This window comes from Emydura macquarii, unplaced genomic scaffold (assembly GCF_026122565.2).
Source record: "Emydura macquarii macquarii isolate MOO-44397 ecotype Brisbane River unplaced genomic scaffold, CSIRO-AGI_Emac_v2 contig_691, whole genome shotgun sequence".
Taxonomy (NCBI): Eukaryota; Metazoa; Chordata; order Testudines; family Chelidae; genus Emydura; species Emydura macquarii.
In genome coordinates, this window is record NW_027130828.1 from 8035627 (window position 1) to 8049896 (window position 14270).

The window sequence follows — 14270 nt, forward strand, 5'->3', positions numbered from 1 at the left end:
CTTCGAAGCAAATAAACCCATTGGATTACAAAGGGAGAACATCACAGGATTGGATGCAGTGATATCCTGATCCTGAAGGTGGTGCCAGACGCCCAGTACAGGAGGAAAATAGCCCAGAAGTTTTGTTACACTTCAGTGGGTTTCTTTTTCCTCATTCTCAGGGCAACGCTGCTCAGTGGTTTTGGGGCTTAAAAGTCTGCAGCCAAACGATTCCCAGAAAAAGAGGGTTCAGCCGTGTAGTAACATCACCCACGTTTACAGCTGATTTTGCTGCGCTTGGGTTTGAATGCTAAAGGCCAGATCTTCAGGCACTGGCCTCTGCCTTTTGCAGGTGTGCAGTTATTTTGTGCTCTTAGCTCTGGTAACTTACTGTAGCAGTCTAGGTCTTTGAATTGTGGGCCCAACTCAGGAAAAAGGTCATCTACGACAGATCTGGAAAGGTGGCGAGCTCCCTCGATCCCCTTTGCACGTCATCTTGCATGACCTGTCCAAATTGCGGGTGCAAAAGTGGAACCTATTTATTCCTTCAAAGCTAGGGGTGTGGGTAAGATGCGGGGGAGGGAGAGGGATGTATTGGAATGTTTTACCTGGTAGCAGGGCAGCCATTGGCAGAGGACATTGAGAAATTTTAGTTCCAGGCCCATTAGAAGTATGATTCCCAAGATACAACGTTCCATGTGTTGAAGAGCAATGCCTTAGGTAGTGGTACCTCTGGTCTCAGACAGATCCAACCTTCCAGCTGTACTGGATCAGTGTTGGGGAATGCTTTGCCACACTGAGATTAAGCATTAGCTGGTAATGCAGATTCCCAGCTGGGGGTCGTTAGCAGAGAGGATAAAGAAAAATCCAATTTTCCGGGACCCTGGGATAAAAGAGACTCCAGAATCTCAGGAAGGAAAGTCAGAACGAAGGGAGGAAACTGCTAAACATTTAGAGTGTGTCAAGACAAAGAGCTAGGGTTGGGGTTTTCCTGCTCGTGTACACACACTTGTGCTAATGGTCGCTGAGCTGGCCCAAGTATGAATAGCTGCGGTAGCAGAGGCACAGCTGAGCTGTGCTCACTGCAAATCTGCCTGAAACCGGTGGTATGTACGTGGCAAGGCTCAGCCAGACCTCCACGGCCGCTCCCCCTGCTACTGTTGCTGTGCTGCTATTTACACCTGTGCTAGCCTGACGAGAGCTACCGTGAGTGTGTGCACGAACAGAGGAATCACACCCCTAGCTTGCAGTGTAGACACAGCCCCACACACCTTTTTCCCTCGCTGCTCGTTTCACGTCTCTTCACCGCACAGGGATTGTTCCCTGCATGGATATGCCAGCAGGGATATTATCATGCTCTGGGACCTAGAGAAAATGATCATGATGCTTTCCACTTAGGGCCAGATTTTCAAAGGTATTGAGGCACCTAACGATTCAGATAGCTCCCCAACTCCACTGGTTTCTAAGTGCTTTTGAAAATCTCACTAGGCACCTATCTGCCTGTTAAGGTACCTAAATACCTTTCGAAATCTGGCCCTAAGAGATCTCTAGCTCTCTAAGCCTTCAGAAGGATGGGTCAATGGCGTTACCTCCATTTTTAGAGATGGGGAAACTGAGGCACAGTGGTCTTGCCAAGGGTCATACAGCAAGTCAGTGGCAGAGTCATGGGGTCGCTCTCCCAGCATTCAGCCCAAGCTCCTTGCACCAGACTGGCGGTTTGGAGTGATGGTTTCTGCTATCTATGCATCACTGTATCCATGGGAATGAGCTGGCAACACTAAATATACAGCCTGATGGCCTGATTTTCAGGGATGTTGAACGCTTGCAGCTCCAACTGAAGCTAACCGATTTGTGGGATCTCAGCATCTCTGGAAATCAGACCCATGGAGTCTGCCGCGCGGAAAATGGGTGTTGAGCTGTGGTTGGGCATAGGACCAGTAGGCCAGGGACCAAATGCATGTGTCCAGAAGTCCAAAGATGTACCTACGTTCATGGCCAGACCAGGAACAATTTCCCAAAGTCAGGAGCTTTTAAAGGAAGGCTTCAGAAAAGGCTTTGCACAGCCAAGGTTTGAGACCTGCACAGAGAACATTTTTCCCAATAGCATCTTCCCTCTCTCCCCCAAGTTGCAGCCAGCTCTGACTCTTCAGAACACTTTGACAGTGTCCTAAGGGGAATGGCTTAATTCAGCCCAGCTGGCCCAGCCCATCTTCCTGGTCATCCCAGCAGCTTGCACTTGCGGTCTGTCTTCTAGTCAGCACTGTGAGTGCTAACCATCTTCCTGCCAAGCCCTGGACGGGGTGGCTCTGTATACCTCACGCCCTACCCTTCACCATATATCAGAACCGTAGGCAGCCTTTCACCTCTGCTGTCCTTGGTTCAAATCTAACCTTGTACAAACTAAAATTAATTTGCTTGGGGTCCAGTTCGTAGCAGATATGTTCTCATCAGGAGATTGCTCTGCCTTGGGAACATGACCACAAGCAGCTGCTCAGTTTCTGCAGAAATTTAGCTTTTGTTTCTGGGAAAAAAAAGATTTGCGTTTAAAGCCCTTCTGACCGCAAACCCTTTTAGAAGCAAGGGGAACCTATACATGACCAGATGAAGCACTAGCCTGCTTAGGGTGCAGTCATCCTGAAACAATAGCTCTGAGTGGCACTGGTTGCCCCAGTTCAGAGATTAGTTGGTGTTCACTCTGGGGCCTAGTGACAACACTTTAAAATGTCAACCCTAATGACTATTTTATTGCTGATCTCTTTGGTGGAAATAGTCATATGGTATGCTTAGGCAGCATGCCTGGATTCTCTAACATTAAGGATGGGAAAGATCTACCAGATCTGTCAATCCAGCGCAATTGGCAATTCTAGGACTGGTGTCTGCATGGCTTAGATAAAAGGGATTGAGTCTGAAATGAGATATAGTGCAGTGCTAAATGGCAGTCTGAGGAATAACCCATGAGGTTCCATTTCAAGACTGCTGTGCATTTACTGGAGAAGCCTGCACCATAAAGACTTACTCTCATTTCACTGAAGTATTTAAAAGGAAAAACCCTCCAGCCCCACAGGGACAGAAATACACAGTCTCTTGAAAGGAAAGTAGGACACATCTCTTGCTCCTAACCAGATAAAACATGACATTTACAAGGTAGATGCCTTGGCCCCGGGAAGCTCAGCTTTGATTAAATCAGGGTGTAAGTACAGCACGGAGAAGCCAGGTCTCCAGCAAGAAGCCAACTTTTTTTATATAATATTTGTAATGCAATAAATATGATTTCTAGAGGCTCAATGATCCTTCAGCCACCCCTTCCCCCCCATGCACATTCTTGATTTAAACTTGAATGTATTCTATCTGTGAAAGCCAAGTCACGGCTTTGGAACACACAAACAAACGGCAAACGCGTGTTGTTTGCATTGCACAGTAAATCTTTTCTAAAAGAAACGATTGTCCCTGTTTTAGTTTTGCAGCCCCACTTGCCTCCTAGGGATTGGGGATGGAGGTGTGGGACAAATCCCCATTAATGGCAAACATAGAGTTCAAGGACATAAGAAACCAATTTACAAAAGGCAGCATGGCATGACAGGGCAGAACTAGGGAAAAGGTTCAGATAGGAGAGCGTTGTCTAAAGGTGCTTAGAACAGAGAGCACAAGCATAGCCCAGCTAACCAGGTTTCTGTATCCTGGAAACTTTTTATCAACTACAAGGGTCATCCTCCACAGAGCCATACCCTCTAGGCCCTCTTGCTTGTCATTTTGCCAATCACTGTGGATAGCTGGAATTTCCTAGTAGCCGTGAGGATAGAATTCAGGTTCTCCTCCAGATTCCCAGGCCCCAAACTAGACCTTAATTTGTGTTATGTTGCGTCACTACCTGAAGGGGGTTCCAGGGAGGATGGGGCTAGGCTGTTCTCAGTGGTGGCAGATGACAGAACAAGGAGCAATGGTCTCAAGTTGTAGGAGGGGGGAGATCTAGGTTAGACATTAGGAAAATCTTTTTCCCTAGGAGGGTGGTGAAGCACTGGAATGGGTTACCTAGGGAGGTGGTGGAATCTCCATCCTTAGAGGTTTTTAAGCTGCAGCTTGACGAAGCCCTGGCTGGGATGATTTAGCTGAGGTTAGTCCTGTTTTGAGCAGGGGGTTGGACTAGATGACCTCCTGAGGCCCCTTCCAACTGTATGATTCTATGTTGGAGTTGTACGGGGCCCAGTGCCTGGTCAGGAATTTTTCGACAAACTGTTTTTTGTCAGAAAATGGCAATTCATCTAAACCAAAACTGTTCATAAAACAGGGTCGATTTCAGTTACTCTGTCGACTTTGTAACTTTTTGGTTTAAAAAAAAAGGGGGGGGAGGGGGTTTGAAATTGTTGGTACAGGATGTCTTGATGCTTTTGAAATAGAAGGCTTCCGTTTTTTGAGTCGAAATGACTTGTCCTTCGAAACGTTGGTATATTTAGACTAAAAGGAGGTTTTCAAAGAAGAAAGAAAGGTCAAAATTGAAACGAGGCATTTTGAAATGATTGAAACAAAAGGTTTTGATTGCTCTGAACCAAAAAAACATGTAGGGATTTTCAGTTCATGAAATGTATGAGATTTCAACGTTTCGGCCCAGTTTGGGCTGGGAAAATGTTTGAATATCTAAAATTTCCATGGGACCGAGAAACCGGTTTCCCACCCAGTTTTAGTTGGAGTTGAGGATGCTACAGGTCAGGAATGAGATGGGTACCTGACAGCAGAGTTCTGCAAGGAAAACTCGGGCAACAGATGCTCACCTTTGTGTCCTTGGGTATCAACACCAAGTTCACCCAACAAAGACCATGATGGCTTAAAAGCAATTGACTTGCTTTTACCCAATGCATAAACTTCTGTCCTGAATCCTGTTTCCATCAGACGTTCATCTCCAATTTTTTTATCTCCTGGCTCCTGCTCCACAGCTTGATTAGGCTTTTGGTGCTGGAGCCATCAACTGTACTAAATATCTATGCTGATGATCTGATAAACTCCCTCTGCAGTCCAATGTGTCAGGTTGCCAAGCCTCATTTGTCTTTCCCCTCTGCCAATGGATGGTTATGTCCCATATTGTACACGGGGTTACAGCAGACCTCACATACCAAAGACGACAACTTCTTTGCAGCCAGCCTGGGCTTCGAATAAGAGGGGCTTTGCGTTCATATTTCTTGTAATTTATTATTATTGTGGTTGAGCAGGACCAAGAACAGAGCAGACAAATCTGGGGATGAACGTTTGCTTGTAAGGGATTTACAGTCGAGGAATCTTTGCATCTTTAGATCACCCTGTAGAGCAAGCTACTTGGCAAGCTGTGGGGCTGGGTTCTAATTCCACCTTCAGATTTCTCCCCATTAATTCCCTGATTTATAGCCCTGCCTCTTTGCTCAGTGAGATGTGGGTGTCTGGCAGCCTGCCCTGGTGAAGACAAAAACTTTGTTCTAAATAGTTGTGTAGGAATTAGAGGTGAGCTGCAGCCATGAAGTTCAAATCCAGATCTGGATTCAAAGCCACCCCCAGAGCTCAGGAGTGGCCAAATACTGTTTCAGGCTTGTCTTGAATAGAAATAGAAAAAGCAAAACAAAGGGAAGATTCAGCAGGAGTAACTTTGTGTCTGCAGCCATACCTCCTTTAGCTGTAGTCTCATCAGATCTCCCAAGCCCAGCAGGCTACGCATAGGTCAGTACTTGGATAGGGGCTGCTTATTGAGAAGGGATCGGCCTTGAACCAGCACCTGCAACATCTTTGTTAGGAGGCGCTGTGCTGTAAAACAAAGATCCTGAACGTAAGGTAGTGAGATCCCGTAGCGTTTTTCTAAAAAGAAAGGGTGTCATGGAGTCAGGGCTACCTCCCACTTTGGATGGATGCAAAGTGTTCCTGGGCTTTTCCGATCTCGAATTATTGAGTAGTGTTGCCCTGCACTGCCGAACAGCTGACACGTCTTGCCCCAGAGATGGCTCGATTTCGGTGGCGGCTATAACAAATTCTGTTTGCAAGCTGGAATTTTCTTAGCCTATGGGAGTTAGGTGCCCAAATCCCATTGCAGCTAAACAGGAGCTGCATGTCTAAACCCTGGAGTTTGCCAAGTGTTCTGGGATCATTCCAGATGAAAGGCTGAGATGAATATCAGTCTGTAAACTCTTTGAGGAACAGGCCATCTTTTTGTATGTTTGTACAGTGACTTTAGCACCAATGCAATCATAATACCACATGATTGATTAATGATTTATGTATCTGCATTGTGGTAGTCAGTGTCTGGGAGCCACAATCATGAACCAGGGCCCCCTGGTGCTCGGTGCTCGGTACAGACACAGAACAAAAAGATAGTCCCTGCCCAAAGAACTTATTCACTGGTTCTTCCCAAACCCTTTCTCTGGCGCGAGAGAGAAGTACTTAAACCAGCTGGAAATTGCTTGGTGGGCAAAGAAGTCCCAATGGTTCAGAAAGCCAGGATCTAAAGCCCCAATGGATGGACAAATTGAGTCATCAAATTGTCAAACAGAGGTTTAAAAAAAAAAAAGCTTTGTTGGCTCATGGAGTTTTTTTCTCCACCCAGCATAGGATTTTATTTTTGTAGAGTCCTGATTGACAGCCGGATCTGGAATGGGAACTGGCAGAATGAGACGACATTAACACAGGAGCCCTAGGCAGCTGTTCCGCTGAAATCCATTAGGCTAATAAAGAAGTATTTATCTGAAATTCATGAAGCATACCAGCAGAAACTGATTAGGATAAAAAGAAAGTAACAATAATAAAGAAATATTAACCTGGCCTAGCCCTGGAAAAGATGACTAATGGAGCAACACAACTCTCTTGCATTGTGGGGATTAAGCAAGAGAAAGACGACTGTTTAAAAGAATAATTTAGGAGGAATTAATAACTCCTGCAGCATTTGCTGATTGGGTAGATCAGAGGAGTCATCTCGCTTCACTAAAGGGCCTTTTATAGGTAAAGGTTCCGGCTGGGTTTCTCCCCCGGCCTGGGCAGCCGAAAGCTGTGTGTTCACGTACAGGGACAGACCAACACTGTGAGATCTCCTGACCCCCTGGAAACTAGAGGGAAAGTCTTAATAGTAGGGACACGGAGCGGAGGCACAGATCACAAGGCCAGACCCTTTCACGTGTATCATTAACATGACCCCGTCTCCACTTTCTTCTCTCCATTGGGCCAGATTCCTCCCTCTGCTGGCCCAGGCAGAGGGGATTGGAGGTGTAAAGTCACTGAGCAGAGCACTGGACGGAGACTCCAAAGTCTTGGTTCCTATTCCCAGTTCTGCTACTGGCCTGCTGGGTGACCTGGGGCAAGCCACTTCCCCTCCCTAATGCCTCAGTTTCCCTAGCTGTAAAATGAGGCTAACTATGCTGACCTCCTGTGTACAGCAATTGGAGATCTGTGGATGAAAAGCACTAGAGGAGAACTAGATATTATTATTATTATTATTATTACTTAGGAACTATGGAGGCTGGTGGAGTTCTGGGGTTTAGGCATACAACTCCTGTTTAACTGCTATGGGATTTGGGCACCTAGTTGCCCATGTTGTGTCTCAGCCTCATGGGCCACTGTGGGACTTCGCAGAGGCCCACAATTTCCAGGATGCCACTTGCTGCCCTGACATACTCCTTGCCCAGTGCTGGCTCGTGTATAGGTATTGGGGGCCCGGGGCCAGGAATATTCTGTGACAGAAGAATTGTTCAGGAGAGCACCAAGGGAGGATTAATGAGATCAATGGGGATAGGGTAAAGAAAGGAAACAATGAAGTCTGACTATCAGGGAAACTGCGGAGGCTGAATTCTTTTTGGCGATAGCGGGTCTCCCATTGAGGCAGTGCATCCCATCACTTGGGATATGAACTTGACTGGACAACGTACCAGGAAAATATCCAGGAGGGAAGAGTCCTCCATTGGCAGCGGCATGGATTGAGCTTGTGATCTGGTCTAACCTGTAGACCAATGATCAAAATGGTCTTCTCCATCTCTGCCTTCTGCCACCACCTCTGCACCCACCCCTGCCCTGGCCACTCTGTTGACAAGCACTCCAGTGTTCTGCTGAAACTGCTGGTGAAAAGATGAACTGGAACATCGCCCTTGCAAAGCGGGGGGCTTAGCACACTGGCAAGTCCCCACGCCCCCTAAAGACTAAATATACGAGGTGAACTTTAACCTAAGGAATGTTCCACCAAACTCTGGTGTGTCAGAAGTGGAGATTTGGCTTTAGCTTCAGGCATGCCATTTACTGAAAGAAAGGGTCTGTTGTTTCCTGACCTGATATTCCCCCTTTTCCCCGGTCAAAACCTGAAATCCACTGTAATGTTTGACATCAGTTGTTTGTTCAAGTCTAGCCACCCCAGCAAGAGTTATTTGGGTTGCATCAGAGTGTATCTGGGTTCTTCAAGGGTGGGGGGAGACAATTCTGGAAGAGTCACTATCTCTCCTGGTACCCATCAGTCTCTATGTTCCAAAGCCCATCCAAGTCAATGTGAGTCTTTCGACTGGATGGACTTTGGATCAGCCCCTTGTGTCGTGTGCTCATTACCGTGGTAACTGTATTCTCCTTTGATCCCTGCGGATTTATGCCCCTGTTCAAAGGGACAGCAGTGATTTCTTCTGCCTCATGAGATGTCAGAATGAGATGGACACGTGGAGTGGTATTTTCAGGCCCACTCAGGACTGGTCTAACTCAGTTCTCGCTGACTTCCACGGGAGCAGGATTAGGCCAGAGCTGAGAACGCGTGAAAACCCCGCCCTGGGAATGTGTGACCTGTCTCTGAAATGTGTTGGAAGCTCGTGGCTGGTCAGGGTGGTGTTGATGGGCCCTGTCATCTTTGCTGTGTTCTAGAATCGTTCACTGCCGACCATAAGCCCCTCATGGGGGAAGCGCCAGAAGTCCGAGGCTTTTTCCTTGGCTGTGGCTTCAACAGTGCAGGTAAGACAAGACCTAAAAAACCCCCCAAAAACTCCCTGTCTTTTATCTAGAGCAAAACACCATCAGCTCCATGGAGGGGGAGGATGTGGCCATGGAAAGGATTATCCTGCCGGGAGACATAAGTGGCTTCCATCTTGCCCTCATATCACAGACAGAATTCTTGGTTAAATCAGCGGGCATTTTGAATGCAGATCAGGCTCTCAAAGCAACCAACGCTGATTTTCTGACTCCCCTTACAGGCCTCTCCTCCTTTTCTTTTTGCTCAGGCATGATGCTCGGAGGTGGCTGTGGGAAGGAACTGGCTCACTGGATAATTCACGGGCGTCCCGAAAAGGATATGTATGGCTATGATATCAGGCTAGTATTCACCCCACCCCTGAATCTTTTGCACCTGTTCTGGCTGGACAGGATGGGTAAATTCTCAAGGAGACTTCATGTTTAGGAGGAGTGTTTTGTTCTGATTTGCTTGGGGGCGGGAGCTGGGAGTGGTGAGGCGGCTGCGTATCCAGCCCCATTGAGCTGGAGTGACATTTCACATTGTTATTTATTAATTGTTTTATGATAGCATGCAACCAAAATGAGGGCTCTGTTGTGGTAGGCACTGTATGTACACAGCAAGAGACGCGCCTCACCAAGCTCTTGGAATATTTTAGAGGGGGACCAGAAGTTAAAGGATTTTACATAACTTGCCCAAGATCACGCACACAGGATGGGACAGAACAGGGAATTGAACCTTAATCTTCTGAATGCCACAGGGAGGGCTTTAACCACTAGGCCATCTTTCAGCAGTAGCACTAAAGCACTCTATGGAGAGCCCAGTTCTGAATGAGGAGACTGGTGGTCATTATTAAAGAGGAATCCAAAGTAAAAAAGCCCCAATTCAAACACGCATTAGTATTAGGGGTATTTGGAACAGTATGGACAGCCCCCAGACATTCAAAAACCAAGAATCAGACCCACCAAAATCACACAATTGGCTTAAAAATCACGAGGTTTTAAAAAATGATCCTGATTTCTTAGGGTTCTTTTTCTTTGCCCCTTGGTTTGTGAGCCTGTAGGGAGCTCTGGGATCATGTCCAACTTTTTCTCTGCACCCGTGAGAGAACCGGAAACTGTTCTTAAAAAAAAAAAAAAGAAAGAAAGCTCCGATTCTTATGTGTTTGTGTGACTGCAGGAGCTGGGGCTTTAATGAGACTCTCAATAAAATCACAAGCCTTGGCAACACCATGGAAATCCAACCTCAGAACTGGATCTAGTTTTTGCCAATAGCCCCATTTGTATCTTTTTAATGGACTAAACCAAAGTCTCAATCCCAGACACCTCCAAATTTGGGGTGTTTGGAAACCCAGTTCTGAATGTGATGGCTTGAGCTCATATCTAGCCATGCAAGAGCGTTACACCTGTAACCAGGTGCCCTTAAGGAGTGTGATTCTACTAAACTCAGAAGGCAATGTGCTGTGTGTGTTGCTCTGCCTTTGGGGATAGAGAAACACACACCTCACATCCGGAGGTGGGATGAGGGCAGGGGACGAGCTGGCAGGGATTTGCCGACCTTTCTATTTGTGTCTGTAATTGCTGAAAGTGCTGGATTCCCTCTGGCCAAAGGTTACTAACTGGTGGTGTGTGTGTGTGTGTGTTGGGGGAGAGGGGGAGTTAATAGACATATTAAGTTATTCAAAGTAAAGTAAGAGCTTTCAGGAAAGATAAAGCCTGCACAAGGTGATTCCTCAGTCTGGCTGCAGGTCAGTTTCTTCCTAGCTTCCTCCCTTCTGTGTGTTTTCAGGTGGAAAAGAACACGGTAGGTCAGTAGCAGAGACTTTCCCTGGCAGAACTATAAATAGAGAGATAGTGGGGCTCAGAGGACTCAGCTGGGCTGATGCTTGCTTGTGGACCAGCAGGCTGGGGATTGAATTCCCCTAGCCGCATCAGCTGATGGATTTGGGCTCTGAGGTCTGCACTAATGCTTACACAGTCTGACTTGGAGACGGTGAGAAGGAATGTAGCACTCACAAGAGCCAAAAGGTTCTTTTTAACATGCCCTCAACCCCCATTACTCTTCTCTTTGGAATCTGAGAGCAGGGCTCAAGACACCGTCACCTGAGACAGCATAGCCTAGTGGATAGTGCACTAGATTGGGACTCAGGAGACCTAGGTTCTTCTGCCACTGGCTGGCAAGGCAGTTCGCCTCCCCTCTTGGCGTCTCATCTGTAAAAGGGGGAGGAGGACAATGACCTCCTTTGTGAAGTGTTTGGAGATCTACTGATGAAAAGTGCTGTATAAGAGCTAGTGGTCATCATCCTCCTGGGAGAACTGTACTTGCCTCTGACATAGGGGTCCGTTTCTCAATTAAACGTTGGCAACACGCGTCTGGCTTGGCAGACAAATACGTTCTCCTGGGACAGAACTGCGGGCAAGGCTCCATCCCTCATTCAGCTACAATCAGTTCCTTTTCTCTCCCGTTTTGTTGTTGGGGAATTCAGCGCTGTCGCTAACCAACCAGTTGGGAAGTGACACTTCCAGCGGCCTTTCTAAAGGAGGTTTTCAATACGACTCTTTCTCCTTTTCGTAGGACCTATCCATCTTTGGGTTTTGTGCTGGTGCCCATCATTGTAGCATCTGAGCTCCTCCCACATTAATGTGATTGCCAGAATAACGTCCCTAGCCCATTTTGTTAGATTTAAGGAGGAAGCTGAATCAGGAGAGTTTTGCAGGTGTGTCTGGTGCCCTGGGACCATCTAACTGATGGGCTGGGCAGTTCAGGTAATTAGGTGCCTGAATGGCACCAAGTTCACCTGGAAAACTGTAGGGGCAAAGTAAGACACTTGACTGAAGCTGCTCCTACTGAATAGGATTGAGTTGTAAGGGAAATGGAGGCAAGCATCCGGGTGAATGAAAGGGAGCTGCTTTCCTAGATGTTGCTAGATACCCGAGCTGGGATGTTATTACAAGGCAGTTTTGCTTACGCTGACTTGTAGTCAAAACTGGGTGTCTGTGGGCTGACAATGCTGATATCCCTGTGTGCACAGGGCCCGTCTTTCTGAAGAGCTGGAATTAATTACGCTGGGTAACTTTAATGAATTTACATGTTGGGTTTATCTCATTTCCCTCCTTGCATTTTCGTACAAACAGCTTCCATCAGACATAAGGAGATTGCAATGATGAGAGAAGACAGGGTAATTACATCTGGGTTTTGTTGTTGTTCAATTAGCACAGTGCCTAATCCTCTAAGTTAATAATCGAGGTGAAGATTTCAATTGGCAAAAGATTATCTTCCCCCCACAGCAGGACATGGGCCGGGAGGTTTTGAATGGACAGATGCTGGCTCTGTAATTGCTTTTTCGTTTTCAATTATACTTTATTGGGTTTGTTGTTTTATAGGCATGATACCAAAAAAATTGTCAGACGCAAGCTTTAAAAGTCACGTTGCAACAAAAGGCAGACTCAATTCAGACCCATTGGACCACGCTAGTACCATGGAAAAGAACAGTTCACCTTCCTGCCAGCAGGAGACAGCAGAAAGACATAGTGTGTGTGACCCGCCTGCTAACCCTGCTGCCCGTGCTTCTTTAGGAAACACGCTGCTCACAGATGATAGGGACACGATGCTGGGAAAGAACCTGCTGCAATATTATACAGGGAGCTGGACACACACTAAAAGCTTTGAGGGGTTTCTAATCCAGATCTGAGCTTTGTAGCTTCATCTCATCCCTGTAAACGCAGCTGAGATTTTCAAATTGAATGAAGAGATTTGGGTTGCCCAGGCAGCTATGACAATCTCCCCCTCCATGTCTAATTATCGTGCCATCTTAGTGCACACACAGCGTCAAGTACAGAAGCTTTCATCTTGACAGATCCCCCGGCACTTTAAAAACATGTCAATCAAAATTTGTGTCATCCTGTAACTCCATTGGCTTTGATAGAGTTTCACCAAGGACAAATTTGCCCCCACATGTATGAAGGTATCTATCAATCACTTCACCCATCACTGACATACAGCCACCTCTGGGTGGAATGTGGCTGTGCTGAACAGTGCGTGAAGAATACCAGAACCAGCTGAAACTGCAAGGGGAGCAGAATATAGTTTTCCAAATAGGGATCTGAGCATAGTAAAGGCTTGGTGAGGAGCTTCTTATAGCTCCTAGGCATATTGGATTTCCTAGCCCCCCCTGTTGGTTTGTGTCTCTGCCAGATGGTAAATTGAACCCCAGCTTGTTGGTTGGTTGGTTTGTGATTCCTGGAGTTATGAACCCTCCGTCAATCCTTGCTGGGTTTTTTATTATGAATTTTTAAGTTCCTATGTAAATAGCAACCTTTTCCCCATATTGAAATATTCTTTCAAACGCTCACTTGTAAATATTTCAGCTGCTGGGGGCTGCTGCTTTTGCGTCTGTCAAATGTTCATTGCCCGGGTAAATCGGCTGAGGCTCAAGGAAGATGGCTGCTGAGTGAGCCGCAACATGTGAAGTGGTACCTGCTGATATACCGGAGAACCACGGCTTTTGAGGCTCAAATCCCAACTCTCCAAGCACGACCAAGTCCCAGAGAGCTGCCCTGCCTGACACCCATGATTATTACCCACACCAGTGGATTTCCTGTCTGGTCTGCATGGCCTCTGGGGCTCCCATGTCCCAAATCTCTGCCCTGAGGCTAACCGCTGATTAATGCAGGTGATAAGTGGAGGATAGCGATGGGTATGAGCTACAAAACCTTCCCCAAATACAAAGGTGTGTAGTCCATTACACAGCAGAACAAGAGGCCAGATGCAAAGTGGATCCAGATCTAAACTTTCCTGAAATCCAGGGGGATTCAGCGCTGGGATGTTCCCCTGTAAACATTTCTCCTTTGACTATCAAAAGTCCCATGAAAGGGTTTGCACATGTTAGCATCCCCTTCCCTGTCCCCCCCCAGATGACTTGCAGGAGGCTGATAACCTCTGTAGCATGGTCCATGGGGAAACCACAGCCTCCTCCCCAGTCCCTTTAAAAATTCTATTGATGGCAAGAGTGAAGAAAAGAGAGGGTCAGCCCATTTGTTTAAAAAGACCCCAAAGCCTTTTTCTGTTGATGGTGTGATCTGATCTGCTGTTTCCCATCTCCTGTGTGTGACAAACATGGTGGGGGAGAGACGAAAGCATTGTTTTAAATGGCCTTGTAAATTATGTTCTGCCTTGCCTGATTTCTGGCTCCCCTTCTCCAGACCTGGGGGCTTTGGGCTGGATGGGAGCCCACTGCAATTTTGCAAGACACGCTTCCCTGCTTGCCAAAGTCGGTGGATGGGAAAGGTGCCATGGGTAAGCGAGAGGGCGGTGATTGTCCGTGAGTTATAGGTCTCTGTTCATAATGATCTGAGCATGTGCTGAAGTAGCACAT

At 46.9% G+C, this 14270-nt stretch overlaps 1 protein-coding gene across 1 annotated transcript in view; it reads left to right on the top strand.

The window, feature by feature from the left end:
• Positions 1–14270, top strand: part of SARDH (sarcosine dehydrogenase) — an 83553-nt gene that overhangs the window by 17275 nt on the left and 52008 nt on the right. Inside the window, exons 9-10 of the mRNA XM_067541604.1 lie at positions 8815–8901; positions 9168–9258. Of these exons, the coding sequence (XP_067397705.1) occupies positions 8815–8901; positions 9168–9258 (178 nt within the window). The remainder of the gene's footprint in view (positions 1–8814; positions 8902–9167; positions 9259–14270) is intronic.